The sequence below is a fragment of the Panicum virgatum genome, chromosome 5N, assembly GCF_016808335.1.
Source record: "Panicum virgatum strain AP13 chromosome 5N, P.virgatum_v5, whole genome shotgun sequence".
NCBI lineage: Eukaryota > Viridiplantae > Streptophyta > Magnoliopsida > Poales > Poaceae > Panicum > Panicum virgatum.
Window position 1 is genome coordinate 62057714 of NC_053149.1, and position 27250 is coordinate 62084963.

The 27250-nt window shown below is 48.7% G+C and overlaps 6 protein-coding genes across 10 annotated transcripts; 5 read left to right on the forward strand and 1 right to left on the reverse strand.

The window, feature by feature from the left end:
• The first annotated feature begins 345 nt into the window (after nt 1-345).
• On the forward strand, nt 346-2161 carry LOC120674116. Its single transcript, XM_039955236.1, has 3 exons — nt 346-903; nt 1227-1264; nt 1689-2161. Exons 1-3 carry the CDS (start codon nt 741-743, stop codon nt 1899-1901), a joined length of 414 nt encoding a protein of 137 aa, XP_039811170.1. The 5' UTR covers nt 346-740; the 3' UTR covers nt 1902-2161.
• Nucleotides 2162-3974: 1813 nt separating this feature from the next.
• LOC120674112 (CBL-interacting protein kinase 11-like) lies at nt 3975-8401 on the forward strand. Of its 2 annotated transcripts, XM_039955228.1 has the most exons (3): nt 3975-4380; nt 5569-7442; nt 8261-8401. In XM_039955228.1, the coding sequence occupies exon 2, from the start codon at nt 5858-5860 to the stop codon at nt 7412-7414; it is 1557 nt and encodes a 518-aa protein (XP_039811162.1). In that variant the 5' UTR covers nt 3975-4380; nt 5569-5857; the 3' UTR covers nt 7415-7442; nt 8261-8401. The 2 variants fall into 2 exon arrangements, with proteins under 2 accessions (XP_039811162.1, XP_039811161.1); XM_039955227.1 differs by lacking the exon at nt 8261-8401 and having other exon boundaries at nt 5569-7660.
• On the forward strand, nt 8372-10884 carry LOC120674113. 4 transcript variants are annotated; one of them, XM_039955231.1, is made up of 5 exons: nt 8372-8517; nt 8789-9935; nt 10095-10153; nt 10289-10388; nt 10562-10884. In XM_039955231.1, exons 1-5 carry the CDS (start codon nt 8500-8502, stop codon nt 10708-10710), a joined length of 1473 nt encoding a protein of 490 aa, XP_039811165.1. In that variant the 5' UTR covers nt 8372-8499; the 3' UTR covers nt 10711-10884. The 4 variants fall into 4 exon arrangements, with proteins under 4 accessions (XP_039811165.1, XP_039811166.1, XP_039811164.1 ...); XM_039955232.1 differs by having other exon boundaries at nt 8792-9935; XM_039955230.1 differs by lacking the exon at nt 8372-8517 and having other exon boundaries at nt 8561-9935.
• Nucleotides 10885-11083: 199 nt separating this feature from the next.
• LOC120674114 lies at nt 11084-14368 on the forward strand. Its single transcript, XM_039955234.1, has 3 exons — nt 11084-11232; nt 11325-11567; nt 12976-14368. Exons 2-3 carry the CDS (start codon nt 11439-11441, stop codon nt 14188-14190), a joined length of 1344 nt encoding a protein of 447 aa, XP_039811168.1. The 5' UTR covers nt 11084-11232; nt 11325-11438; the 3' UTR covers nt 14191-14368.
• Nucleotides 14369-14421: 53 nt separating this feature from the next.
• On the reverse strand, nt 14422-20902 carry LOC120674115. The gene is made up of 2 exons (XM_039955235.1): nt 14808-20902; nt 14422-14716 (listed from the first exon to the last, which is right to left on the reverse strand). Exon 1 carries the CDS (start codon nt 16494-16496, stop codon nt 15588-15590), a length of 909 nt encoding a protein of 302 aa, XP_039811169.1. The 5' UTR covers nt 16497-20902; the 3' UTR covers nt 14422-14716; nt 14808-15587.
• A 4278-nt stretch (nt 20903-25180) lies between these two features.
• Nucleotides 25181-26328, forward strand: LOC120675810. Its single transcript, XM_039957019.1, has one exon. It carries the CDS (start codon nt 25269-25271, stop codon nt 25950-25952), a length of 684 nt encoding a protein of 227 aa, XP_039812953.1. The 5' UTR covers nt 25181-25268; the 3' UTR covers nt 25953-26328.
• The last annotated feature ends 922 nt before the right edge of the window (nt 26329-27250 follow it).

The following is a 27250-nucleotide window of genomic DNA, read 5'->3' on the forward strand; positions in this document are numbered from 1 at the left end:
CCTATTTGACACAGCACAGCAAATTCATGTACCCACAGTGCATTTTACTCTTAAAGTTTTAAGTACTGTAATATTTTTATTTGTATTTGTTAATTATTATTTAATTATGGGTTAACTATGTTCAAAAAATCGTTTCGCAAATTACAGACAAACTGTATAATTAGCTATTTTGTTTAGTTACATTTAATACTTCATGTCTGCGTTCAAAAATTCGATGTGATGAAAAATCTAGTAAAATTTTGAAATTTTGAAGGCAACTGAACACAGGCTTGGTGAGGCCGATTGACTGACGTCGGCCTGTAGCCGGCACTGGGCAGCCGCACACACCACAACTGGTGGGTAGAAGTCTACTAGTGACGAGTGAGGCGAGAGGCGGATGCAGAGCTAGCTACACACTACCGGAGTCAGTGCACAGTGCTTCCCTTCCGTCTCGCTGATGTATCAAGCTTGACGATCTGGTAGTCTTGTCCGAGAGAGCCGCAGCCGCGCCGAGATCTGACGCGGCTACAGTGGCGTCTGGTCCTGGGACTGGAAGAGGGGAGGAGTGTCTTTTAGGGCAGTGAGGGGAGCAGAGCACAGCCTCCCCCCGTCCCCCGTGCCTGCCTCTCTGCTTCCTAAATTTGGCCGCCTGCACTGCCGAGCTCCGTCTCTGCTCTACAGTTTTTGCTCCGGCTTCAGGGAATCAGGGTTTGTTGCAAAAGAAAAAAGGAGCCGTTTCCGCGAGGTGCCCAGCCCTGGCCATGGAGTCCGTCCGGGGGAAGCGGAGATGGAGGTGGAGTGGCGGATCCATGCTAAAGCTGGCGGGGCTGTGCCTCGCCGCGGCCATCTGCCTGTGCGGCGTTCGGTCCCTGGCTTGCGCCGGCGGCAGCGGCTGCAGGCCGCGTACTGTGCTGCTCCGTTCAGGTAAGGAATCAAGCGAGCTGTTCCGTTTTCACGCAGATGTTCGCCGCATTCCGGTAACTTTGTTTGGGTTGGTGTTGCACTTGCACATTTCTCGTCCGTTTCGTTCTTGCCGGGGATCATTCCTCGTTGCAATATGCATGCGTGCGTGTCGTTCTTGTTCCTCCATGCATCTGCTTATTGCTGCGCTGCAGCCTGCAGGCCTGACGAGAAAGTGAAAATAGACTAATCTTTGTTGCAACACTGGATTGCTGCATTTTAGCTTAGGACTGAGGATCGCTAGCTAAGAACTCTAACTTCGTTGTTCTCTTTCTTTGCTCTTTCAGACTTTTGGAGACGAGCTGCAGCTTCTTGCGGTAATCAGGTGCGTACGTGTCTCCCTCTTCTAGCTAATCTTCTCCTCTACTGCTTTCCGGTGAGACAGCGCAGAGATCAAACGGTGATTAGATTAGCTGTTCTCCTTGCGCATACTCTGCTCCGTGCACACAGTGTGCCAGAGCACACCGGCTCCGCCATGGCTGGTGCACACTGCTGCTCCCACTAGCGCGCACAAGGACAGGCACGGCCGCGCCAGCTCACGGCTCCCGTCCGACAACCCTTCAACGCCGCGGGGTCCCATGGCCTTTTGACCACGCGTCGCTGCCGATCGATCGATCAGTTCGACGCAACAACGCCGCGCACGACAGCGACCTTACTACCAACACAAGATGCCGGCACACGTTTGATGATTGAGCGACGGACCCCTCGGCGCTGACGGCTTCATCATTGTTCTCGCTGCTCGCTCGCAGGTGTGCTCTTGTGGCGGGCGGCAATGGCTTCGGCGGCGGCGGCTGCTGGCGGAGGGGCCGGGGTCCTACCCGCCGCGGTGCGCGTCCAAGTGCGGCGACTGCAGCCCGTGCTACCCGGTGCACGTGGCCGTGCCGCCGGGCGTGCCGGTGACCACCGAGTACTACCCGGAGGCGTGGCGGTGCAAGTGCGGCAACCGGCTCTACATGCCGTGAACGCCCGGTCCGCCGCAGCCGGAGCCAAGGAGGGCGGGCGGGCGGCCCGACCGGCCGGTGAGCCCGTGTCGACTCGAGCGCAGCCTGCCGCTCTGCGCTCGTGCGCAGCGCCGGTCGGGCGCCGCATTATTGCGCCGGGCCGGTGTGGCTCGCCTGCGGCGCGCGCGCACCAGCAGCGCATGGGCGGGATCTGCAGCGCGCGTAGTGGCGACCTACCACAGGCCCGGCCCGGCTGCGATACTGAAGACTGTGCGTGTCCTTTCTCCGTGGGGTGGGGATTGGGGAGGCGCTGGAATTCGTCGCACGGCCCTACCACGAGGCGTCCAGGCATGGCGGGCGTACGGCGCGTCAGCGCGTGCTGGATCGAGCCGAGGAGGGAGACGGCGAGCTGCGACGGGGAGATGCTGCTCTGCTGCGGGCGGGCGGGCGGGCGGGCGGGCGGCGGCCCACTCCTGCACGTGTCCGGAAACTCTGTTGAAGTGTTGGTGCACCATGTTTACAATCTCTTGTTGAGCTGTTTTCGGACCTGAGCTTGTTACAACATTTTATGGTCCATTTTGTAGCTGAAAGTAAATGACTCGTACTACTATCTCGTGGTACTCCTTCCGTTCTTAAATATATGACACCATTGACTTTTTTTTATTTGATTATTTGTTTTTTTCTACAAATATTTATGCAAATAGCCAAATCTTCAAGTTAGATTCAAGAGACTCTTGATAATAGATGTAAAGGTACTTATTTCACTTCATTTAACTAACTGATTATTTAAATATTATTGGTCAAAGTAGGAAAAAAAGTCAATGATATCATATAAAAAAGAACGGAGGGAGTAGGATGGAACCATTCGAACTAGGTGCAGTGTGGAGTAGAATGGAATTACTGTCTCTGGGTATGACAGTGTGCAGTCTCTGCATTCCTGCGTCCTGGTCCAGCCCAACACATCATGTGCGGCCGCAGTGCCGCTGTAAAACTCTCTGGAGTGTTTCAGTGGAATCGGACAGTGCGACTGTGGCAGTCTGGGCCTTGTAAACCTTTGGAACGGTGCCTTCGGACATGTTTGGTCCATACCATAAACTGGACCGAATGCCTGGGACTCAAGTCCGCTGTCCATATCGGTTTTACTGGGCCATGTAACCCAGTTGCCTTATTTGTTCTTTTCCATCATGCGCATGTGGCCCATAACCATCGCCAGGTGTTGATTAAGCGCTCCATGCCTGTCAGGAATATAGGCCCAACATTTGCAACGCATTTGAGCCCAGATACTTGACCGTATTTGCACGAGGCGGCGGGGGACTCGAACCCGTTCTCACAGGCCGAAAACAGCCCAAACTGAAGTTATTAGTTGATCAAAATCCAAAGAAACATTTTTTGCCTGCCCATTACGATGGTCGCGCTTGTTGGAGAAATACGCCACGAAAAGTTCGCACCGGACTTCTTCGAAAAAAGGTTCGCACCGGGCCCGGCCTAAAGACTGACGGCCTACGGAGATCTTTGCTGCTTTTGCCTGTGCTATCACTACGGTCTGCCGAGCTGAACCTGAACCTTGACCCTCGAAAGTGGACGACTCATCTCACCGCACACGTACGCCCGGACGGACGTGGCGCCCGTGAATTCGGCGCCGGCCGGCGGGTCGCCGCAATGATACACGACGGCTCGCGGCGGCCGCGGGGTCACGGGAAAGCCCGCGGCGGCGCTGCGCTGGGCCTCGTCCGTCCAGTGTGGCGACGTGGCGTGGGGGGCACTACCACTGCCACGACAGCTCTGCCCCTCTCCGCTTTGGTCGCCCGTCGTGCTTCCCTTCGCGCTCTCGCTTTGGTCTCCATCAACGGCCACACTATCTCGCGACTCGCGAGTCGCGCCGACCAACCGGCCGTCCATCTCCTCCTCTTCCGCATCTGCCCCTACGCTTCCAGGGGAACTACAGGTGTGCCACCTGGCCTACCGGGACTGGCCCACGCCCATCCGTCTCCACACCATCCCACCGGTTGTCGCCTGTCTCTGACAGATCGACCCCTAGAGATCCCTCGCGTCCAGGGGCTAAAACGTCCACTCCCACTCCGCACAACCAACCCACGACGGTGTACAGCTACAACTAACGGCCACCCGACTTGCGCCGCCGGCCGCCGCCAAACGCGAGGCCGGGAGCTACGGGCGGAATCAGAAGATCCCCGGGGATCCAACGCACCGAACGGCCTCTGCTGCGCCCGCGCGGAAGAAATCTGGGGGCGCAGCGCAGCGCCGCAGCAAACTCTAGACGGAAACAAGCTGCTGTGGCTGCCAGGGAGGAGGGCTCGAGTGCTCAACTGGGGCTCGGGAGGTCGGAGGCTCAGGCACCCGGGCCGTCTCGGTTTTTTATTCGCGAGACGGAGCTCCGCCCCGGAGCAGACCAGAGACAGGCGGCCGCGCTGGTGCTGTGGGTTGGCATAGAGATGGGGCCGAGATCCATCCCGATTCGGCATTGAGCTGCTCTGCTTTGCTGGTAAGCAACCCTAGCTTTGCTTGGATGGAATTGTTCGAGGAGCAAGTTTACCTGTAGGAGATCTTATTTTGGATACGCGCTGCGAGCAACGAGCAATCGGATCCAATCCAATAGTGATTCCTTTCGGTCCGTTAGGGTGGATTTCGTTGCCGCGCGGTGGCGTGGAGTGCCAATCTGCTCCGCTTTCGCTCGATTGGATTTCGCTCTTCTTCTTGTTTGGCGCGCCCATTATCTATCTCAGTCGATACCACAGGACTTGACACAAGGTCTGAGCCCGAATGCCCCCCACACTGTGTACGCCCCCTGCTTCTAGATGGAGTTTTAGTGAACTCTACATGCCTCTTGCTGGAGTTGTTTGGATGCTTTGTCGATCTCTGCAATAGAACTTAGGTGCTGTTTGGTTTCAAGGTTCCTTTAGCGCAAACGTAAACGGGGTGAGTTCACAACAATAATGAAAATGGAATGATCGTTCACCTGATTTGTTTGGTTCATCACGTAAAGGGATTGAATAGAACCTGATCGTGGCCTGCGGCCTAGCTCGGACACCACCGCATTTATGCCATCATCACAGGGATGCTTGTTGGGTGTGTCGTGCGAACTTGTGTGCGGATGGGAGTCGCACTGTGGGGATCGCATAATGTTGGGTCATGGGTGGTATTGTGGTAACGACTTCACATAGCACCGTATCGAATCGTGTTGTGAAGCGATTACATCTCAGCCCAACGAAGCGTGATTTAATGCTATCAGGTGGCGCTGTGAATCGTTTACGGGGCAAAGTAGCCCAATCAAACAGCACCTTAGCTTTGTGTTAGAACAACTTAGAATTTTGGAGGCTTACTGATATTGTTTCTTAGGGACTGAAATTAGAGCATTTTTATCTTGAGAACCATTATGGATCATGGCTGTTCTGATTGGTAGTATGTTTATTATACTTGTATGCCATACTTAATCAGACCATAATTCAAGGGAACTTGTATGCCATACTTAATCAGACCATAATCAGACCTTAGTCTGACCATGATTGGTAGTCTGTTTGATAGTGCAAGGACTGTGCTGGAGCCATAATTCCCTTTAAGTTCCCCTAATATTCCCTAGATCTTCTGAATTTTTGTTTAGCAACTGAGTCGCAGTTTTCAACACACCTATATCTATATCTGTTCTAATTTGGTTTGTTCTTCCACCTGGCAGTCTATAACCTACCACAGAAGACTTGGGAATGCAGAAAGATGTGCTTGCTCAACAAGAAGCAAATATTCCGTGCAAACGAGACCCGGGTTTTATTCAAGCTGATATTGTTGGGCTCTCATGGGAATTGGCTTCATGCTGATACCATTCTTCTTTTCCGTAATTTAAAGCACAGTAGATCGAAGGCCTCTATATTTGTAGTCCATCATCTTGGAGACGACGGTTTAAAAAGTTCTCTTATATAAGTGGTGCACTGTTTGCTCTTTATACTATAGCTGCGCAGCTTGATACGATGGACGAAAGGAGGACAATTTTGATGGGACGTTATGAAATCGGGAAACAGTTGGGACAAGGAACCTTTGCAAAAGTCTTTTATGCTCGGAATCTTACTACCAGCCAAGCTGTTGCCATAAAGATGATTAACAAGGACAAGGTCATGAAGGTTGGGCTCATGGAACAGATAAAGAGGGAGATTTCAATAATGAGGTTAGTGAAGCATCCAAATGTTCTTCAGCTTTTTGAGGTTATGGCTAGTAAGAGCAAGATTTATTTTGTCTTGGAGTATGCTAAAGGTGGCGAGCTTTTCAACAAAATAGCTAAAGGGGGAAAGCTCAGTGAGGATGCTGCGAGGAAATATTTCCACCAGTTGATCAGTGCTGTCGATTATTGCCATAGTCGAGGTGTCTATCACCGTGACTTGAAGCCCGAAAACCTTCTATTGGATGAGAATGAAAACCTTAAAGTCTCAGATTTTGGTCTGAGTGCTCTAGCTGAGTCCAAAAGGCAAGATGGTCTCCTCCACACCACATGTGGAACTCCAGCTTATGTTGCTCCTGAAGTGCTAAGCAGAAAAGGCTATGATGGTGCAAAGGCAGATATATGGTCATGTGGAGTAATTCTATTTGTTCTTGTGGCTGGTTACCTTCCTTTCCATGACACAAATTTGATAGAGATGTACAGAAAGATTTCCAGAGCAGATTTTAGATGCCCTCGGGGTTTCTCTGCTGAGCTGAAGGATCTGCTACATAGAATTCTTGACCCAGATCCAAGCACTAGAATTTCTATCTCAAGGATAAAGCGGAGTGCTTGGTACAGAAAACCGGTTGAAGTCAACGCAAAGAAAAATGAGACTGAAACACCTGAAAATACCTGCACAGGTGAAGCTACAACCTCTGGCTCGACAGAATGCAGCACATCTGAGGGGAATCAAGGTTCATTAAGCCTTCCAAACTTGAATGCATTTGACATAATCTCTCTCTCAACAGGTTTTAATCTCTCTGGATTTTTTGAGGATAAGTATGGTCTCAACAGGGAAGAAAGATTCACAACTAGGCAGTCTGTAACTACAGTATTTGCAAAGCTGAAGGAGCTTTCCAGACACTTAAAGCTAAAGGTTAAGAAGAAAGAAAACGGGATCTTGAAATTGGCAGCTCCAAAGGAAGGAAAGAAGGGGGTACTTGAGCTTGATGCAGAGATCTTTGAGGTTGCCCCTTCTTTACTCCTAGTTGAGTTGAAAAAGACTAATGGTGACACTATGGAGTATCAAAAGCTAGTGAAAGAGGAGATACGACCAGCACTCAAGGATATTGTTTGGGTTTGGCAAGGTGATCAGCACCAGCACTCACAGCCAACTCTTCAAGAACAGCAGCCGGGACCACTATTCTCACCACAGCATGATCAGTTGCAAGCATCATTACCACGGCAGGAGCAGCAGGACTTGCCCAATGCACCATTGGCACCACAAGAGCCGCTGGATCAGCTGCAATCGCCCTTTGCCCAAGAGCAACCAGAGCAGTTGCCACCACAAGAGCAGTTGGACCAGTCGCCATTGCCAGTTGCTCTGGAGTAGCCAAAGAACTAGTTCTAATAGCCAACTGGTAATTCATATGTCCTCAACCATAGAGTAGCTGTGCCGCTTTTACCCTCCTCTTTTTTTTTTCCTGTCTGCTTCTAATTCTTCTGCAATTGTAAAGCTGTATGCCTGTTTGTAATACAGAAGTGCCATATTTTTCAATTTGGAATCTACCGGAGAATTGATCTTGATGTTGAGCCAAAATTTTTGATAGAATAACTGAATAACAGCCATTGACCATCATTTTGAGTTTTATGAGTTATGATTGATAAATCTTTTTTTATTGATGAATTCCTTTACTGTCTCACCGTTATGAGTTCTGTGGGCTGTGGGCCTGCTATTTGTGCTGTGTATTTTTACAGATATAGCAACCGAGCTGATTGCCATGTGGTAGACAAGGCACTAAGGTAGAATGCCATGCTAACTATGCTGACCTCATTGTTCTTTACATTTCAATTCTCCCCTTTGTTGACACTGAAGAAATATTAAAGTCTGTACAGGTTTGTGAATACAGTCCCAGTAGTGGAATTAGGGCATTAGGCAGAAGTTAAGTCATTGCATAGTTTGGATTTTTATCTTGCAACTTTCAAGTTTATCTTTTTTGGTAGAGCCAACCCTGTGCAAACTGTGAAGTTATGATTACAAATTATTGAAATTTCTTTGTTTGGAGATGAAATGATTAAGATTGCACCTGCTTTGTAGTCATTTATGTATCCAAAAGTCTCACGGATGGTTTACAGTACAGCAGATGAACTTGTCTTGCTCCCATGGGTGAAAATTGAAATACAAGTGTTGGCCAAATTAGCAAATTAATAATGCCGTCTAACTTCCCTCCCATGACAGGTCAATGAAAAGTACATCGATAATTGATTTTAATACTTGTTGATCTGGTGGAAGAAGACGAAAATGATTGCAGCTTCCCTGATAGCTTCCTCTGCAAAGAGCAAGTCTTCGTCTACCCATGTGCACCAGCAAAACAAGAAAAGTCAGAATCCATCCATGTTTCAGTTTGTTCCTACATACGGTGCTCGCTCTGACCCTGCTGGCACAGACGGTGAGCTGCATTGGCTGATACCTGAGAAATGAATGAACAACTGCAGGTAACTTAACCTTAATCTGTGATAGATATCCGGATTTCTATTTGTTATATATCCTGATCTGTTTTATCTCTTGATTTTCACCACCACTGTGCACTTGTGCTTTAGTAAATTTGCCATGGAATAAGGGGTCTCGGGTTGTTTTTTGCTGTTTGGATCCAGAGTTTGTTGCGCCACATGATTCTGTAGTAGATGATTTATCTAAATTGTTTCCATGGAAATCTATCTTCTATGGTGGTTCTTACCTCTCTCTGTTCTTCAATTCTCTTTGCAGCAGGGATTAAACATCGAAGGTGGGCCGCCACTCCATGGAACTGGATCAACAGAGGAACTGGCAAAATCTGAGTCCGAACGGATAAAAACCTTCTACCAGACAATCCTCTCGGTGCTCGTGGTGTTCATCGTAGCGGCACTGTCAGGCTACAAGGACATCAAGGAGCTCTACTCGATCACGAACCACAAGAAAGTACATCTCAGTAACCTTCTTGTCGCTGAGGGCCTCTTGATAATCATGACCTTCTTGTGTGCGGTTGCCCTAATGATGGTCGAGTTCTTCGTGTACCAATATGCCCGGCGAGGCCGTTCCTGGGACAGGGTTGTTACCATCCTTGTCGCGGTCACCGGCACGATGCTAATTGCGGCCAACACGGTCCTCGTCATCGTCACCAACAGAAACAACTCGGCGCTCTCCGTTATTCTCGCGCCGGTGGTGGTGCTTGTCAGTGTGGCTGTGCATGCCGGAGCATGGATGGAGGAAGAGCGCAGCGCAACGCTTGGCAGCAGGTACGACATGGTGATGAAGGGCACCTTTGACATGGCCACCATTGGCACTATGGCTTCCTTCGCTCTGCAGGGGACCGTCGCCTTCGGCTACCTGAAAACCCCTGACAACAATCAGGGCAAAGGGGACCCGCCGCTGGACCTTGCTGTGTGCTTCGCCACCTCCACGTTCTCCCTGGTCATGATGATGATCTGCGCCATGCCTCTGGTGCTTCTCCCGGCCAACATGCTGGAGGATCTCATCAGGGTCGTCGAGAGGCTCAGGCACGTCGTGCTTGCCGCGCTTGCTGTGATGGCGCTGGTAGTCTCCGTGGAGTTCCTGGAGGGCTTCGTCGTGCTCACCGTCTGCCCGGAGGCTGTCGCCCTGGTCCTGTATTACGCGGTGGAGTTCTTCTCACGTGAGGCCCATGGGGGGAGCTTGCCATGGCTGGACTTCGTCTTCCGGATCGTTGCCGCTGTGGGATTCTCGCTCATGACCGGCCTTTATGGTGCTTTCCTTGGGACCGACCACTACAGCGTGTACCTCAAGGCCGCCATGTTCATCCTCCTACTGGCAGTTCTGTCAAGCTTGAGCCGCTTGGCCATCCCGCTTGACCTCCCTGAGGTGGGAGGAGCAGGAGCTCTTGAGATGGGCATCGCGGGTATAGTCAGTGGCGGATCCAGGTCACAGCCATAGGGGGGCTGAAGCCTTCTTCTCCCTTCACTTTCTCCTCCTCTAGCTCCCCTTGTTCCAATGGAGGTTGCAGCCCGTAGGGGGGACTGGAGCCCCCCAGCCCCCCCCCCTTTGGATCCGCCATTGGGTATAGTGGTCGCCTTCCCGGTGGCGGCGCTCCTGGCTGCCATTCCATTGGTGCTCAAGGTCTTCCTCGACCTCTACCTCAATCGCTATTTTTTTACAGTGTTTGGGGAGCTAGCAATTCTTAATGTCGCAGAGGGAAACGCTGTACACTAGTGAGCGTTTTTTTTATTCACTTGGTTTTGGTATGCATTCCAGTGCAGCTTCCTGTTGCATCAGCATTACTGTAGCAGCATCGTATCATGGAGCTTCGCTTTGCAAGCCCTATTTCACAAGGCAAACAATTTTTCCTTATGTGGTACGTGAGTTGGATTCCTTTGCCTTTGCCTTTGCCTTTGCCTTTTTGTGCTGTTGATATGATTTTCTAGGACCGGTTCTCCAGAGCTGTACTTGGCATACCAGTTCCATGCTTCTTCCAGTTCGTGCCGAATTCACCACTGTACCAGCAGCAGATAAATCTATTCCCTGCAGGGTGCAGACTGCAGGCTGCGGCATGGATTTGGCGAGGCATTCTGCTCCAGAATTGGGCAAGCAAGGACTTGGACTGGACGGTAGATGCTTTCCTTTGCTTACCAGCTCGCTGCACGGAAAGCAACAGCCGCCTTAACCCTTTCGGCTGAGGCTCGACAGCTGCTTGACCACGGAGACCATTTTTGCTGCGAAATTGTCCAGTGCGTCGACGCTAATAGGCTCTTGTAAGCTCATACTCGGCAACCGAGGGAACATGGAAATGCCACCAGCACAGCACAGAGCGAAAGGCGCATCGATGAGCACGTATTGTTGTTAACAAAGTCAAGCCGCCTCCATTTTGTCATTTGGTGTGGAGATGCTTTGCCGTTCCAATCACTGTTCAATCAGACGTGGACCCCAGGATTTTTGGCCGCGGTGTCGGCACTGCGATCGTGATGGTGGGGAGAGTACACCTAGGAAAATTATCTGTCTAAACAAGAGTAACTAAATACTCAGTTATACAAGAGCCAACACTTAAATAATAGCGACAGGTTTATAGTTTATAGTACTACTAGCAGGCTGCCAACACTCAGTTAATAGTGACAGTGAAACTTTTAGCTTCTTTACCAAGTAATCTACTTACTGAGCAGTGGTCATATCATCTCCAAAAAATGAAGATCACAGATATTAAGGTATTTTCCCGGGGTCTCAGTTGAACCATGCTACTAAAATTTTTCGGTGTATTTATGGTTAAAGTGTTCTAAAGTTTATAGCATCAATCTAGGATGAGATACACGGAGACAAAAGAGAACAGCGACTGCTGCATTATACAACTCTTAGAGAAATCAATTACTTTCGGTGGTCAGGAATTTCCCAGCAATTGATACGTTGACTGACTATGAACAGAAAGTCTTTCCGGCCTTGCTGCTTCCCCCTCCCCTCTTTCTTTCCTACTGTCAAGGACCACCTCTGCTTCCAAGTTCCCCCGGGGGTGAACGCCATGGCAGCAGACTCGCCTCCTTCACAGGTACACAGGCAAATCCTCCCTTGGTTCAATTTTTGCACCTTTTCGATGGCTATCTTCGATCTTTTCATGCGCGTTTTCCTAGTTTTCTTTTCCCCTTTTTCTGGACACAGATCTATAGTGAACTCCATGTTAAGCATGATTTCTGTCGCATCAATTAGATCTGTTGCAAAATCCATGATATTTCATAACATGTGTCTCCGTGTTCTGAACACAAGTACTAATTGTTTGGAGTCCTGACGCAAACTGAACTTGCTGTGCTGTCCTGTCTTGTACTATATTTAGCAATACCCATGTCAGCTTATCTGTTAGCAGCTTATCCTGTTTACACAGCAATCCACAAGAAATACGTAAGATGATCATTCTACAGATCTTTTGAAGTAGGTTTTGATTTTATTGTTAAGTTGAATTATACAATGAATAAATTGTTGATGCAATATTTATCTTAGACACACACACACCCTGCACTCAACGAAGCATATCTTAAGACAGTTAGACATACATGTACTGCTACACGTTTTCAAGTAGTTCTACGAAGTATGTCTCGATGCAGTATTTGAAAGTTGTTGTTTTACCTTGTCTGTTAACAGTATATGTCTTGTAGTATGACCTAATTTCTAGTTGATCAAATCTCTATCATGAGTTTTTTTAGTGTGTTGAAAATATGGCCTGAAGTTTATTGCCAACCTACAGCTGTACCTACTCTTATCTAGTCATATAAAGAACTTCCTTTGTTTCACAGTAGTTGATTCTTGATGGAAACTGAGCTTACTGCCATGCCTATTCCTATGTATTATTACTACTTGTATATTCATGCCACACTTAGAAATATTTTGAAGGGCAGTATGCAACATCTTGATCAGCATCTCCTTAGAAATATTTTTAAGGGTAGTGTGTAACATCTTGATCAGCATCTCCTTAGTTAGAAATGCCAATGCTTAATGTGAGCACACGATGTTGCAAGAGTTAAATGAAATTAGCCCAATAAGCGTATTATTATTGTCAAATATGAATACATTGGGTTCGATATTCTTGCCCTGACCTGTATAGTTCTTATTCCTCTTCTTATAGTGGTGTCTTGAGGAATTAAGTACGAACCGATTCCTAGTTGTTTACCTCTCTGACATATGTACTCTTTTGTGTTGAAAGCATTGTCCAAATTTGGCAGTGATCTTTCCTGTAAAGCATTGGGGCTGCTGGTTGACGTTGTTTCTGAAATCAGCTTTAGCTTCTGAAAGCAGTGTTCGTTGTGCTATGAATTGATTCCTATCTTGTACCTCTCTGAAGTGTATTAGGTGTGCCGAGATCATTGCACCAAGTGTTGAGGCTTCTAATAGACATTTATTCTAAAACCAGCTTTATCTTCTGAGAGATAATTTTTTAACCACCGATAAACTTTTCTTTTTTGAAGGTAAAGGGTACAATGGATGACCCAGAGATGGATTCTCCTCGCGAAGACCTAGACGAGCAGTCAACTCAGGCAACAAATAAGATACTGAAGCGTACCACATCGTTCGCTCAAGGCACCATTGCCACTGCAACTGGCTTCGTCACCGCAGGATTCTCCGTGCACAAAGATGTTCTCTTGCACCGGCATGTCCTGGTGGCTGGCGGTTGCTTCCTGGTCATTGCATACCTATCTGCTCTCCTGCTGGTATACTTGAAACTGTTCTTGTCAGGATACAGGCAGCTGCACAAGGGGCACATCCGGTTCATCCAGTTCCTCTGCGTGATCAGCGGCGCGGCTCTGATCGCGACGAACTCCCTGCTGCTGGTCCTCATAAGCGAAGGCAACTTCTTGTTGTCTCTAAATCTGCTTCCCATACAGGGCCTCATCGGCGTTCTCGCGTACCACGCGACGCCGACGGAGGACAGCATGCGCGACGAGGCGTTCGACGCGGGGATCAAGAGCGGCCGCAAGGTCGCCCTGTTCGCCACGGCGACGGCCTTCGCCGTGCAGACCACTCTCCTCTTCGGCTACCTCAGCAACTCCAGCTTCCGGGCGCTGGGCCACCGGTTCGACCTCTCGGTGTCCTTCCTGGCGTTGGCGCTCAGCGTGTTCCTGGTCGTCGCCACCTGCATGCCGCTCGGGTACAAGAGCGAGGCCTCGAGGGACAAGGTGCTGTCCCTCGTGAGGTACCTCAAGGACGCCGTCATCGCCTTGCTCGCGGTGACCGCGGTGACTATTGGCAAGGAGTTTCTCGGCGGCGACACCGTGCTCGCGCTCTTTCCGGAGATCACCGTGGCTGCCATGTACTATGCCGTGAACCTGTTCAGTGACGAGACCCCGGAGCTGGGCCGCCAGCGTGACGCCGCGGAGCACAAGATGGAGATACTGCCGGCCGCCGTCGTGGCGACGTTCGGCTTCGGCATGCTGGGCGCGGCGTACGCGGCGCTGCTCGGGACGCCGGAGTACGACATGTACACCAAGGCGCTGGTCTTCACCTTGGTCTCCGCCGTCATGTCCAGCCTGGGACGCGTGGCGGGGCCGCTCTGCAGCCCGCGGCGCGACAAGAACGCGGCGGCGTGCGTGGTGTTCCTGAGCAACATCCTCCCCATCGTGGAGATGCTGGTGGCCGTCCCGCTCGCCGCGAAGGTCGTCATCAACGTGCTCCCCGCGTCCTAATTCTGTACTAGTATTATGCAAATTTTTGTTGTTGTCAGACTTGGTACTGGAGATCTTTTGTTGTTCAGAGCAGTGGACTCAACTCTTGTATATAGTAGCATAAATAATTTTTTTTTCACACACTATCTGCTATCTATGCTGTGTTTAATTTATGCAGAAATGGTAATTATAGCTGTAACAGAGCTAGTAAGCCTTGATTTCAGTAGCTGATTATAGCCTCATTGTGTTTTTTACTCTCTGAAGGGCTGTCTAGCCTCCCTCCTTACAACAGGCAGATCCTCCTGCCGGTTCGTTTTTTTTTAACACAAAGTACTGTTTTCTATGTCAGCTGAACTAAACATTGTTATTAGCAAACAGCTACAGACATCTCAGAATTCTTGAATAAAGAATGCTTTGCCAGAGTAAAATGGGAGGCTTCTGTGCACGACTAAACTACAGCACTGCAACCAGTTCCGACAACTGGATGATATCCACAAACTGGACCAAGATATGCACAATTTATCAGCTTTCAGGAATCTTTGATCACCTGCAGAAAAAGAGAAAAAATTGAATGGCCTATTGACAACCTTACCAGACAGTCCTGAGATGTTATCAACATAAACAAGGCTCGTCCGCACCTTTTTTTTTTCTTGTTGCCTAAACATGATCCTTTTGCCCCCTGCAGAATATCCCAATTTCTATTCCACTTTCAAGTGAGACCAAGCAGCGCAATTTATCATCAGACCAACCAAACGAGGAAGAAATCTACAGAAACCCCCTCCCCCCGAAAAAAAACTATTATGGTTGGACTGCATCACCATTCACCCTCCAACTAAAAAAAAACCCAAATATTTTACCCTTCAACTTCACAAAACCGTTTACTTAACCCTTTCAGCTGGTTTTGCAAACCGGTTTTAGCCAGGTGTGCTGAGCTTGGACCCGCTGACATATGGAGCCTATCTATAAGCGACATGCCCTTCTCTCCTCTCTTTTTCCGCCCTATCTTTCCGCTGGCCCTCTTCCACCGCTGTGATGTGCTCCTCAGTCGGCACCAATGTAAGCAAGGACTAGGTCCTGATTGCCCCCGTTCCTTTCACCGGTCCTCTTCCCCCGAACGTTGACGAAACAAGGATGATCCTTGACTCGGGCCCATTGTGGGACCAGAGGAGGTGAACGGGAGCTGATAAAAAAAATCATACAAAAAACGCACTCCAACTCACTGCCCAAACACATCTTTTCTAATCGCCAAGATGACACGAGCCTACTGGTGACACGCTTATCATAGGAACAATTAGAAGTATTTAACACAAAGCGAAGCAACGCAAAAAGTATGGCGAAGAAAAACTTGCTCCGAAAAACAAGCTAAATTACTTCTAAAGCACCTTAACTTTTTTTTTTGTGCAACACCGGAGCTTTCATTACGGAATCACAAAGTTTTTACAATCTGCAGCGAGCAGGTCATGCAGCTCTGGTGGTGGACAAGGCCACTCCTCCACCAGCGAACTACTCGATACAAGTTTTGTGCATTGATGGGCTACTCTATTACAAAGTCTACCTTCAAACAATAAGACAAACCCATCTGAGCTCCGGCTTCGTTGTTGAATGTCCGCCAAGATTGGAGAAATCAGCGAGCGTTGACAAACACCCAGCTCCCATAACTTGACTAATTCCTGGCAATCCGTCGCCAAAATCAAATTCCTGGCACCTTTTTCAAGGGCGAACTCTATTCCTTCCTTTGCAGCCTGCGCTTCCATGGACAAAGCATCCAGAGAATGATTTTGCCATCTAGCTCGCGTTCCTGCAAAGGCACCCCGGTGGTCACGTAGAACTAGCCCGATCGCATCAGAACCGTCAACAGGATAGTAAGCCCCATCAACGTTGCATTTCATCCAGTCGATCTCTGGAGGCTTCCATCTCAACACGTCACGGGCCGGCTGGTTTCCATTCTTGCTATGTAAAATCTGCCAGAGATCAAAGGCTGTGTCTCTAGCCCAGAACACCGCTTGCTGCACTGGGATGGGCCTTTCCCCATGGCGTCTTCGGTTTCTTGCCATCCATAGCGCCCACATTCCACACATTATCACAGCAGCCTCCCTTCTTGAGCAAACTTTCGCTAGCAGGAGGTCCCTTGCCCAAGTATCCTGATGCGGGTGAGGTAACTTCACTCCTGCCAGCTTTTTAGTGTGTTCCCAAAAGACTTTAGCCATCGTGCATTCCAGTAAGACATGCCTGATTGTCTCCCTCTCCGCCCCACAGACTTCACAAGCTGCAATACGCTCAATGTGTCTTCTGTGAAGAATCTGTTTAGCGGGCAAGAATTCATGCATTACCCTCCATCAGAAAATTCTCACTTTCGGTGGCACTTCTAGCTTCCAGATTAACTTCTAGTCACCATCACTAGATGACCCAGGCCCATCTCCCTGTAGAAGCCGACATCTGTCATCATTAAGCATCTGGTATGCTGAACGGACTGTGTACATACCATGTTTTTCCTTTGCCCAAGACCAGGTATCTGCATTTAGTCCTCTACACGGTGTACGCAGAATTGCTTCAGCATCAAAATGCACAAAAATTTCCCGGATCAAACTTTCATTCCATTGTCCACTTGGTGTTAAAAGATCTGACACCAGTTGGACCTCCTGAGTTTCAGATGATATTTGCCTTCCACTGAAATGATTTGCTATCCATTTCTCCCTCCATATACTTGTGGTCGTCCCATCACCAATCCTCCTCACAAGTCCTTTTGTTAGAACATCCCTTCCTGCAAGGATTGCACGCCACGTATGGCTTGCATGTTTTTTCCTTGTCCTCCAGGAAGTCCTTGTCATGGAAGTATCTACCTTTCAGCACACGAGCACATAGTGAGTCAGGTCTCTCCATCAACCTCCAACCTTGCTTTCCCAGCATTGCAAGATTAAAAAGTGGTAGGTCCCTGAAACCCATTCCACCTTTTGCCTTTGGCTTTGTAAGATGCTCCCAGCTTTGCCAATGTATACGTGAGCTATCTGCTGAGCTCCCCCACCAGTAGTTGGCTATTGCACTCTTCATTTTTTTTGCAGGTATCAATAGGTAGGAGAAAGCAAGACATCGGATAGGTAGGCACTGCCTGTGCGACAGACTTCAGAAGTATCTCCCTACCTGCACAGCTAGCCTCTCTGCATCTCCAGCCCCGAATTAGGCCGTTAATTCTATTCGGCATTGTTACAAAAACTCCTTTGATTGCCCTACCAAGAGTTGTAGGAAGGCCCAGATATTTCTCTGCCAATGCTTCATTCTCAATAGCCAGAGTTTCTCGGACTTCGTTCTTCATATTATCAGTGCAGTTCCGACTGAAGAAAACTGAAGATTTATCTCTATTAACCAATTGGCCTGAACCTCTTCCATAAGTATTTAGTATTTCCTGCAGTCTGCTGGCCCCTCTGAGCGACGCTTCAGCAAAAACTAAGCAATCATCCGCAAAGAGCAAATGCGAGATCCATGGAGCATGAACACCAACTCTCACTCCTCTGGATAAGTGCATCGGACCAACTGTCTTTAGTAAGCAGGATAAGCCTTCGCTACAAAGAAGGAACATATAGCGTGATATCGGATCTCCTTGCCGAATCCCCCTGGAAGGTTTGAACACCTCTGATAGGTGTCCATTCAATTTGACAGAGAAGCAAACAGAATTGACACACCTCAGAATTAAAGTCACAAAGGACTCACGAAAGCCCAGCTTTAGCATGATGCTTCTGAGGTACTCCCACTCCACTCTGTCATAGGCTTTGGCCATGTCCAACTTAATTGCACACGCACCAGATTTTCCTTTCTTTCGCTTCAGATAGTGTGTGCACTCATACACCACTAGCACATTGTCCGTGATTAATCTTCCCGGGACAAATGCACTCTGCTCCACTGAAATAATATCATCAAGAACCTCTCGCAGTCTGTTAGCAATGACCTTAGAGCAAATTTTATAAACAACATTACATAAAGAGATAGGTCGAAATTGCTTTAGGTTCTGCGGGTTCTTACACTTTGGGATAAGTACTATGGTAGTACTATTAACATCTGGTGGGAGTTCCCCTCCATTCAAAAAATTCAGAACCGCCCGAGTAACACACGGGCCAACAATATCCCAATGATGCTGATAGAAACCTGCCGTAAAACCATCCGGCCCAGGTGCTTTGTTTGGGCCCATCATAAATAGAGCCCTCCTGACTTCATCCGCCGTGAACGGTTTACATAAACCCTCATTCATATCATCTGTGACACGATGCGGCACGTGCTGCACTATCTGTTCCGGTTCCAAATTAGGCTGAGCCGTGAACAGATTTGAATAGAAATCCACAGCAAGTGCTTCCAAATCCTGTTGATCAGTCACCACGTCGCCCTGTTCATTTTGCAGCGACTCAATCCGATTCTTCCTAGCTCTTTCCTTTGATTTGGCTTGGAAGAATTCCGTATTGCGATCTCCATCTTTAAGCCAGGTAAGACGTGATCTTTGCTTCTCTAGCTCCTCCTCTCGAGCTAGTAATTCTGAAATTTGCGCCATAAGACGCCTCTCTATTCTTGACGGTCCCGATCGCAGCAGCCTTCCCCTTTCCTGCTCAAGTGCTTTACGAAGTTCAGCTAAGTTCTTTTTCACATGTCCAAACACCGATCTGTCCCAGTCCTAGAGTTCACCCTGAACTTGATTTAGGGAGGCCTTTAACTGCCCTAGATTCTGGATGTTGTCACCATCCCCCCACACATGATCGACAAACTCCTTGTACTCCGGATGTCGTCTCCACATATTTTCATATTGAAAAATTCGAGCGCCTCTCCCTTTCGCATTGGAAGTGGCGCACTTAATCATTAGGCAGCAATGGTCAGACTCAGTGGTTTGGCAGTGCCACACCCTTATGTCACGGAATAGATCAGAAAAAAAATGAGTTTGCAAAAGCTCTATCCAATCTGACCTTTATATTGCTATCCCCTTGCTGCCGGTTATCCCACATGTAAGGTAGACCAATAAAACCCAAATCAAAGAAACCACATGTATCGACAGCGTCCCGAAAACCATCCATCTGTCTCTCCGATCTGGTGAGGCCCCCAAACTGTTCACTTGCGTCAAGAATTTCATTGAAATCCCCCGCGCAGAGCCAAGGACTTGCACTCTGCGTGTTAAGGTATTTGAGTAGATCCCAGCTTCTGTAACCAAGCTCTCTTCTCGATTCCCCATAGAAGCCTGTGAATCTCCAAAGCTGTCCACCCGTTACCGGGTCTATTACCATCGCATCCGTCCTGATTGCCCCCGTTCCTTTCACCGGTCCTCTTCCCCCGAACGTTGACGAAACAAGGATGATCCTTGACTCGGGCCCATTGTGGGACCAGAGGAGGTGAACAGGAGCGGATAAAAAAAATCATACGAAAAACACACTCCAAATCACTGCCCAAACACATCTTTTCTAATCGCCAAGATGACACGAGCCTACTGGTGACACGCTTATCATAGGAACAATTAGAAGTATTTAACACAAAACGAACCAACACAAAAAGTATGGCGAAGAAAAACTTGCTCCGAAAAACAAGCTAAATTACTTCTAAAGCACCTTAACTAAGCATGCATAAATTAACTAATATTAGCAGGAATAAAAACTAATTTAAATTAGCTAATTAAGCATGCAAAGATTTAAAAACAATCAGAAAGATTAAACACTAATTAACTAGAAAACTAGTCATAGCATAACAACAGGAAATAAATAAATGCGAGAAGAGAAGAAGAAGAAAATAGGCTCACGGAGTCACGGTGCTTTCTTGTTGCTGTGCTGCTGTGCCGCCTGGTGCACCTGGGCCGCAAGCTGATGGCTGGTGATGTGGGCCCTGCGCAAGCCGCCTGTGGCGCCCTTTCCTAGGCCGACAGTTGCTCCCACCGACCTGGGCCGCTTCCCTCGCTTCGGGCCGCGCTGTGCCCCCGCATGGGAATGGGGCTCCTCGGCCTCTCTGCTGGACCGCGAGGCCACCGCGCCTTCTCGAGCCGAGTGGACCGGCCGCTAGCCCTTCCTGGCCGGACCGAGCGTGGGCCGCGTGCCTCACGGCCTGCTCGGCCAGCTCGCTCCGAGAGCTGCAGCCGCCGCAAGCGCTGTCTTCCTGCTGCAGCGCGCCGGCCGCCGCCGCCGGGAGCTGCTCGCCTCGAGCGCGCCCCGCTGAGCCAGCGGCTCCGCTAGCCACGCACCTCGGACTGGAGCCGCTCTTGCAGGCGTGCGCTCCTCGTGCGATTCCTCCCGGAAGCACAAGAACAGAAAGAGAAAAGTGAAAGCCAAGAACAAGGCCGAAAATTCAAACGCAAAATACTAATTCGAAACTCCATGGATCCAAACCAAACTTAAGCCATAGATGCGCAATATCAAGCTGTGACAGGTTCAGAAAGAAGTTTGCAAAAAGATCAAGTAAACCTCACGAATCGAAAATCGGAACAAAAATACCCCGAAAATACGTAAAAATAAAAACGCACGGGAATAAGAAAAGAGGCAATCACAGGCCAGAACTTGAATCTCAAAGCCCAAAGCCCAAAGAACATTAGGAGGTTAGGGCCTCCATTCCTTAAAAAAAAACCTAATTTGAAAATTAGAAAAAAAGAATGAAACTAGGGTTAGAGGGCGGCCTGGATTCTCTGACTAACTTTAGCCACCTCATCCGTTTCCCATCCAATGGCTGATGGACCCATAAGCTTTTCCAATGGACCGTGCTAATGCGCGACAGGTTGCGCAGTCACCGATCGCGCAGTCACCGATCGCGCCACCCGTCCCAAGCCTAGCACAATTGTACCTATTCAGCAGGACATGTGCATGTTGTATTGGATGACACAATACGCCGGTTGGTAGATAGATGAATGATATCAACTAACTTTGGGAGATTTTTTTTTACACAAAACTGCTTTATAAAAAATGTTTTATCTTCTTCATATGATATCCGTTTTAAGTACCGATTGCATCCTTGTGTCTACTTGATAAGACGAATAAATCTAGATCCCACTTACATATATTTTGAATACGTTTTGCACTAATAGCAACTTATGTGTAAATTTAAATTTGATGTTACTAAACGAGTTGCTACAATATACATATATAAGTTGCCAGCATGTATATGGTAGCAATTTATGTGCAAGTTATCACCATAGTAATAAGTTGATATACATATAAGTTACTACAGTAAAAAAATAAGTAGTCACATAAGTTGCCATAAAAATGAAGTATCAACCATAAATGTGCTTCTGGGGCAAATCAAGGCCGCTTGCGGATTGTGAGATGGGTCTTAAAGCGGGAGGTCATAAAAGAAGAAGGGCCGCTAGAGGGAGGATACGGGTCGCGCGGGAGAAGAGATGTATGGAGGCGCTGGACCGAGCCTATGTACATAAGTTGCTACTATACACATACTAGCAACTTATATATGTATATTATAGCAACTCATTTGATAACCTTTAAACTTAAATTTTTATATAAATTGCTACTAGTATAAAATATCGTTTAAACATATGCAAGTGGGGTCTAGTTTTGTTCGTTTCGTCGTGTAGAATATATTGGTGTAATCGGTTTTTGAAACAGAAATAATATAGAGTAGATACAACATTTTTTAGGTAGCTTCATACAAAAAGAAATCCCTCATGCGTGCTAGGCGCATGGGTATAAAATTGTAGGGATGGTCACTGGGACGTAGATACTAGACAGACAATTAAAAGGACTGGACGGCTCGTACGTGAAGTTGGTGGGCCGCAAATGTAAAGCAGGCCAGAGGTAGGCCGGCGCAGTCGCGGGCTTGCATCGACGCGCGACTAGTCGCCAGGTAGCTTTTTTCTTTTTCAATGCATAACAGTTAGCTCAGGTGAAGCAATAGCCTAAATAAAGCCCAAGATGCAAATTAGCCCAGCTGGAGATTGAGATAATAAACAGACAGGAAGCAAATAATTTTAATCTTTTGAACAGTTTCATGCACTAAAATATCCAAAATAATCTCCACCAAAAGTCATATGAATTTTTACAGACTACCCTGGAGTTATCGGGCCACTAAATCTCCACCAAAAGCCATCATTCTGTATAGTTAGCGCTAAAGTTTCAACAAAGTGTCCAACACATTCATCCCAAAGAACAAAATAGCATCCCATGTGGCATCGGCTACTAATCAGGAGCCTAAAGAGATCTTGAACAGACATGTCATCAATGTCACTAGGACCCTGCAAAGCCAAAGAAAAATATTTAAAAAGTTAAAATGTGTTAAAAGAAGATGTGGTAGAGCAATATGATGGACATAACATTACCGTCAGCACTGCCATGCTTATAAAAGCTGCACTGGCACTCTTTTTCAGAACATAAAACTGTTTGCTCTAAAGGATTACCAACTACTATGTGCTCTTTTTCAGAACTGAAATCACCATGGGATCTCACAATTGCAACAGCATACGTGTTATTTTCATTCAATTCTCCAACACATGCAGCCATGGATCTTTCACCTTGGAATGCAAATATTGGAGCTGTGTAAAGTTTACCGCCTTGCAGTAGCATAGGTGTCCTCATTCTTATCCTAGGTTTCTTCCAGATAAAAGGCAAAGATTCAGTGGATACTGCACAAACATGAACGAATATGAGTGGTTTTTTCAATTTTGAGAACAAAGGTGAGGGGAAGAGGAAAGATTTCTTTGGATTACCTGTAGAGCAGCATCACATGGAGGAAAGGGAAGATCGCCAGATCGCCAATAAGACTATAGGAGAGTCCACGATGCCTATGCAACGATCTTTCTCGCCAAATTACGCCTTTCGTCCAGTGTTCCCCACCAAATTGTGTTTGGCACCTCGGATCCCGCTAAAATGTTTCTTTCCATGACTTGCTCGTGATTTGGGCCTTTATATGGGCCAAAACTTTCTGGTTCCGAAACTCATGTAAACATTCTGTATTTCCGTTGCTGCAATGGAAATGGGGGGAGCCTCGGTTCAAAAAAAAAAAGGGCCAAAACTTGCATCTGGGCTGACCAGCAAAGTTGAGGAATCCAGCAGCCATTGGATGGAGAACGGATAATATCGAAGAGGGCTAAAGTTAGCCCTTACTTCCCTTCAAGAAGTTAGAGAATCCACGTCGGTTTGAGGGATACCCTCCAACTAGCCATGCTTTAAGGTCATCGGCAAATAAACGAAAATACCCCTACGCTAATAACTACGATACACGCCCACGCAGGGGCAAAATAGTCCAACTTTTTGTAAAAGCATCAGATAGACACGCCATCTTCACGACCTTGCTTTGTCTTGACACAAGTTTTGCGATGGAACCACGTGCTCTCGATTCCATCTCCGCTATCCAACCTCACAAGACGTGCCCCCGATTTTGAGGTCCCAACTGGGAAATGTGCCAACACGGTGGTTTTGAGACTCAAACCACCCAAACCAACCATCTCCACTTGGCCACCACGCGACCTCCTTGATATCGATGTGTGTACAGTCTCCGCCAAGCCTGTGACGCATCTGTCTCGCTTGACTCGACCGACGCTGTCTTCATCCATCCATATACTCTTGCTTTTCAGTGCACCATGTGGATCGCCCGTAAGTCCGTACCCCGCCTAGACTTCTCGGGTCCCTCAGTCCAAACCTATTCGCGTTTGTCCTTCACCACCCTCGGTTCATCGGCACAAACCTTTTGCTTGACCTTCACCGCACCAGTTGACCGCTACGTCATATCCTACACCTGCACATCACGAGCCAAAAGACATCAAATTCACTCAACATTATCAATCACTAATCATCCATGTTTAACCACGTCCTCACCCATCAAGATCATGAAAGCTGAAACGGACCAACTACTTTCACCTAGCTTTTTTTAAAAATAAAAAAATGAAAAGACTTTCACCTAGCTGCCTTGGCACACCTCAGCTGCCATCCGTGTCGTCGACTCGCCAAGTAATGATGATGAACAATGACTACTACACGGGCAGGTCCATCACGTTCGGCAACAAGTAAAGAGGATAAAATTGATGGCAGGAAGGTGAGGCATTGCTGTTCCAGATCGCACGGTCCTTCGATCTACCTTCTCCTTCCTGAAGCACACACCAGATTCCCAAGCATATACACGCAAGGGGGGGGGGGGGGGGGGGGGGGGGCAGAGCCGAGAGCACGACGCGTCCAGCTCCAGCAGCGAACTGTCTGACCGATACGATCTGCCAGACCTGCAGGGACAGCGAGATCATCCATTCATCCCCGCATCCAAGAGCCATCCTATGAACCGGACTGATGACTAACCGACAGAGTGCTCGTCAATATGATTCCTCAGACGGCCTCGTCAAAAATCAACAAACTGTATAGCTTGCCCGTCGCTTTACGAAGTGAATGTGGGTTTCTTTTAACTTTAAGCAGGCATCATTGCAGTCCACGGCCGGATGAGGTGTCGTCAGTTGCATCATCCATCTGTTTCTTGGCTAATGGCTATGGCCTAACAGTAAACTGCTATTTCTGTCTCTAGCATAGGCTGCCGTGCCGCAAGACGTTTCCTCGGTCATCGCCTCTCTTTTCTTACATGAATGGTGCCCCCCATTTTATACAGGTGAGGTCGCAGCGTAACACTAATGACAAGCTACGGTTCAGAGACATGTTCCTCTCTAGCCTCTGCTGCTGGATTGTTCAGACATGAGAAAAAATGTTATAAGGAGCATCATTTTCCCCCCTAAGAAGGAGCATCATTACTGAGAAGAACTTTATTAAACTGCTCTTCTGCACATTGCATTCGGCATGTATAGAAAAAAGTACTGTACCCTCCAAGAAAAGTACTGTACCGGCCAACTGCTGAAGAGTATGGCGCAGTCTGCTCTCATCGGTTGAAGCTGGACCATGCCCATTGCCTTGCATATCCATCCATCCATCCCCCATCTCGCGGCACCGATCGTGTCCGCCTGCTCGGTGGCACTCCGTCGTCTCCCACTGCAACTGCAAGCGTTCGTACGAAAAGTGACGTCCAACCACCGAGCAAGATCCGTTCTATAAGACGCCGCCGCGTCCTTGCCACCCACAGCGCAAGTACACTCTGATCCCGGAGCACACGGGCGCTTGGACCGGCTCCGCACGGTGACATCAGTCTCTTCAGGGAGAGGGAGCGAGAGCGAGATGCCTCCCGCTCCCGGCGTGGCAGACCAGGCGCCGCGGCGGAGCCCTCACCGGGGAAACGGCGCCGTCATCATGCCGCAGAGCCCGCTGCGCATCAGGCAGGACGGCAAGTTCTACGAGCGGCTGCTCACCAAGGAGAGCTCCGCGGCCAACCTGTCGTTCCGCTACTACTGGGCGGAGCCGGGGGCGGTGCCGTTCGTGTGGGAGTCGCAGCCGGGCACGCCCAAGGACGTCGCGCGGATGGCCGCCGCCGGCGCGCTCCCGGCCATCACGCCGCCGCCGTCCTACCCACTCCGCCACGGCAACGGTGGCGGCGGCGGCAGGCAGGCGGCGCGCCATGATCAGAACCAGAAGAGCGGCAGGCAGAAGCAGCGGTGCAGGCTCAGGCGGATCAGGGTCGGCTTCATCGCGGGCATCTTCCGGAGGCTCCGCCTCGGCAAGCCGTGGCTGCGGTCGGCGCCGCCGGTCAAGGTGTCCTCCTCCTCCAGCCGCTGGCTGTTCTCATCCGTGGCCACGGAGACTGCAGGCGAGCACACCCTCCCCCACCAGGACGAGATCGCCGCCGTCGCCAGGAAGCAGCAGCACAAGGCCGCGCCGTGCAGCTTCCCGGCCCCGTGGCTGCTGCGCTTCCGCGGCAGCTCCGGGAGCCGGGGCGGCGGCGGCGGCACCCACGGCTGGGCGTAGCCGTAGAACGGTCGCCCGCAGGGGTGGTGACGCCAGGAAAGGAAGGGTGGAAAAATCAATCGCAAGTCAGAAAAGTGGTTTGTTTTGGCTACGAAAGACGTTGACGGTTGTGGTCGTGCATGCGCAGACTTTGTTTAGAGTATCTCCATCAAGTACAAGGCCAAAGCCAAACGCTTGGCGTTGCCTAGCGAGTTCTGCATGAAATTTTTATTCCTTTGTGTTCATCGTGCCTACAGATGTTTGAAGTTCACGAGCTTGGAATGTCTCGTCAGCGTCGTCTAGCGAGCGTTTCATGTTCAGACAGTATATACCTCCACTTTTTGTTGTACATGTACTGAACTATTCAGATGGAATCGATCCTGCGTTTGCTCTGCTAGTTGTCCTAATGTTAATATGTGATCCTATCATAGTATCATTACCATCATCATATAAATTAGTTGCATGCAATTGACAGGGGTGCTCAGATGACTCGCTTCAACTAATGGAAATGATGAAACAGCGATGTAAACCCCATGATGTCAGTAGTGACTTGGGAACCAACCGATAACGAGATCAATTTCTCAGAATAAGAGCATAAATTCCCTTGATCAATGAAAGTACATATTTAACCGCACGACTGATCTTGATGTAGCATTACTGTAGCAATGTTTAATGTAGCATTACTGTAGCAATTTAGTGTCTAATCACATCATAATTAGGCTCATTAGATTCGTCTCGCGATTTACAGTCCATTTGTGTAATGCGATTTATTTTTTGACTATATTTAGTCCACCATGCAAGTGATTTATAAAAATTTTGTATTTTGCGTTTTGGGATCCAAACAAGGCCACAATGTCAGTTAGCTAGCTTGTGGGACCGAAGCCGGCGACCAGAGGGGGGTGAATGGGAGCCGATCAAAATTTCTTCCGAAATTCAAACCGTCGGCCTATATCCCGAAAATCACCCGAGCCCTCAAGCGTTCTGGCCAAAGTTTGGAATAGCTATGGAAAAGCTAAACCAACACAAAAGACCTTGAACGAGCGAGCGAAACCACAAAGCAAATCGGAAGCGAAACGGGAAACTGCAGAACTGATCTGCCTGGACCAGTCTGACCGGTGCGCTCGACCGGTCTGACCGGTGCGCTAGACCGGTCTAACCGGTCGTGCCTACCGGTCTGACCGGTAGCACCCAGAACCCCCCGAGAAATTGGATTCAAACGTTGAATCTCGAGCAAACGACTACGAAAATCGGTGAAACTTGGGGGATTGCTTCGCCTCTACTCCGTGAACATATCCCCAAAAGATCTCGTCCTAAAGATC

What these genes read in the sequence shown, in the direction of transcription:
- LOC120674116 (XM_039955236.1), top strand. Translation starts at nt 741, where the DNA reads ATGGAGTCCGTCCGGGGGAAGCGGAGATGGAGGTGGAGTGGCGGATCC. An exon ending in TACTGTGCTGCTCCGTTCAG is followed by an intron (nt 904 to 1,226) that starts GTAAGGAATCAA and finishes TTGCTCTTTCAG; the next exon opens with ACTTTTGGAGACGAGCTGCA. An exon ending in CAGCTTCTTGCGGTAATCAG is followed by an intron (nt 1,265 to 1,688) that starts GTGCGTACGTGT and finishes GCTCGCTCGCAG; the next exon opens with GTGTGCTCTTGTGGCGGGCG.
- LOC120674112 (XM_039955228.1), top strand. Translation starts at nt 5,858, where the DNA reads ATGGACGAAAGGAGGACAATTTTGATGGGACGTTATGAAATCGGGAAA.
- LOC120674113 (XM_039955230.1), top strand. Translation starts at nt 8,729, where the DNA reads ATGGAAATCTATCTTCTATGGTGGTTCTTACCTCTCTCTGTTCTTCAA. An exon ending in CCATTCCATTGGTGCTCAAG is followed by an intron (nt 10,154 to 10,288) that starts GTCTTCCTCGAC and finishes TATGCATTCCAG; the next exon opens with TGCAGCTTCCTGTTGCATCA. An exon ending in AAACAATTTTTCCTTATGTG is followed by an intron (nt 10,389 to 10,561) that starts GTACGTGAGTTG and finishes TATTCCCTGCAG; the next exon opens with GGTGCAGACTGCAGGCTGCG.
- LOC120674114 (XM_039955234.1), top strand. Translation starts at nt 11,439, where the DNA reads ATGAACAGAAAGTCTTTCCGGCCTTGCTGCTTCCCCCTCCCCTCTTTC. An exon ending in CAGACTCGCCTCCTTCACAG is followed by an intron (nt 11,568 to 12,975) that starts GTACACAGGCAA and finishes TCTTTTTTGAAG; the next exon opens with GTAAAGGGTACAATGGATGA.
- LOC120674115 (XM_039955235.1), bottom strand. Translation starts at nt 16,496, where the DNA reads ATGCATGAATTCTTGCCCGCTAAACAGATTCTTCACAGAAGACACATT.
- LOC120675810 (XM_039957019.1), top strand. Translation starts at nt 25,269, where the DNA reads ATGCCTCCCGCTCCCGGCGTGGCAGACCAGGCGCCGCGGCGGAGCCCT.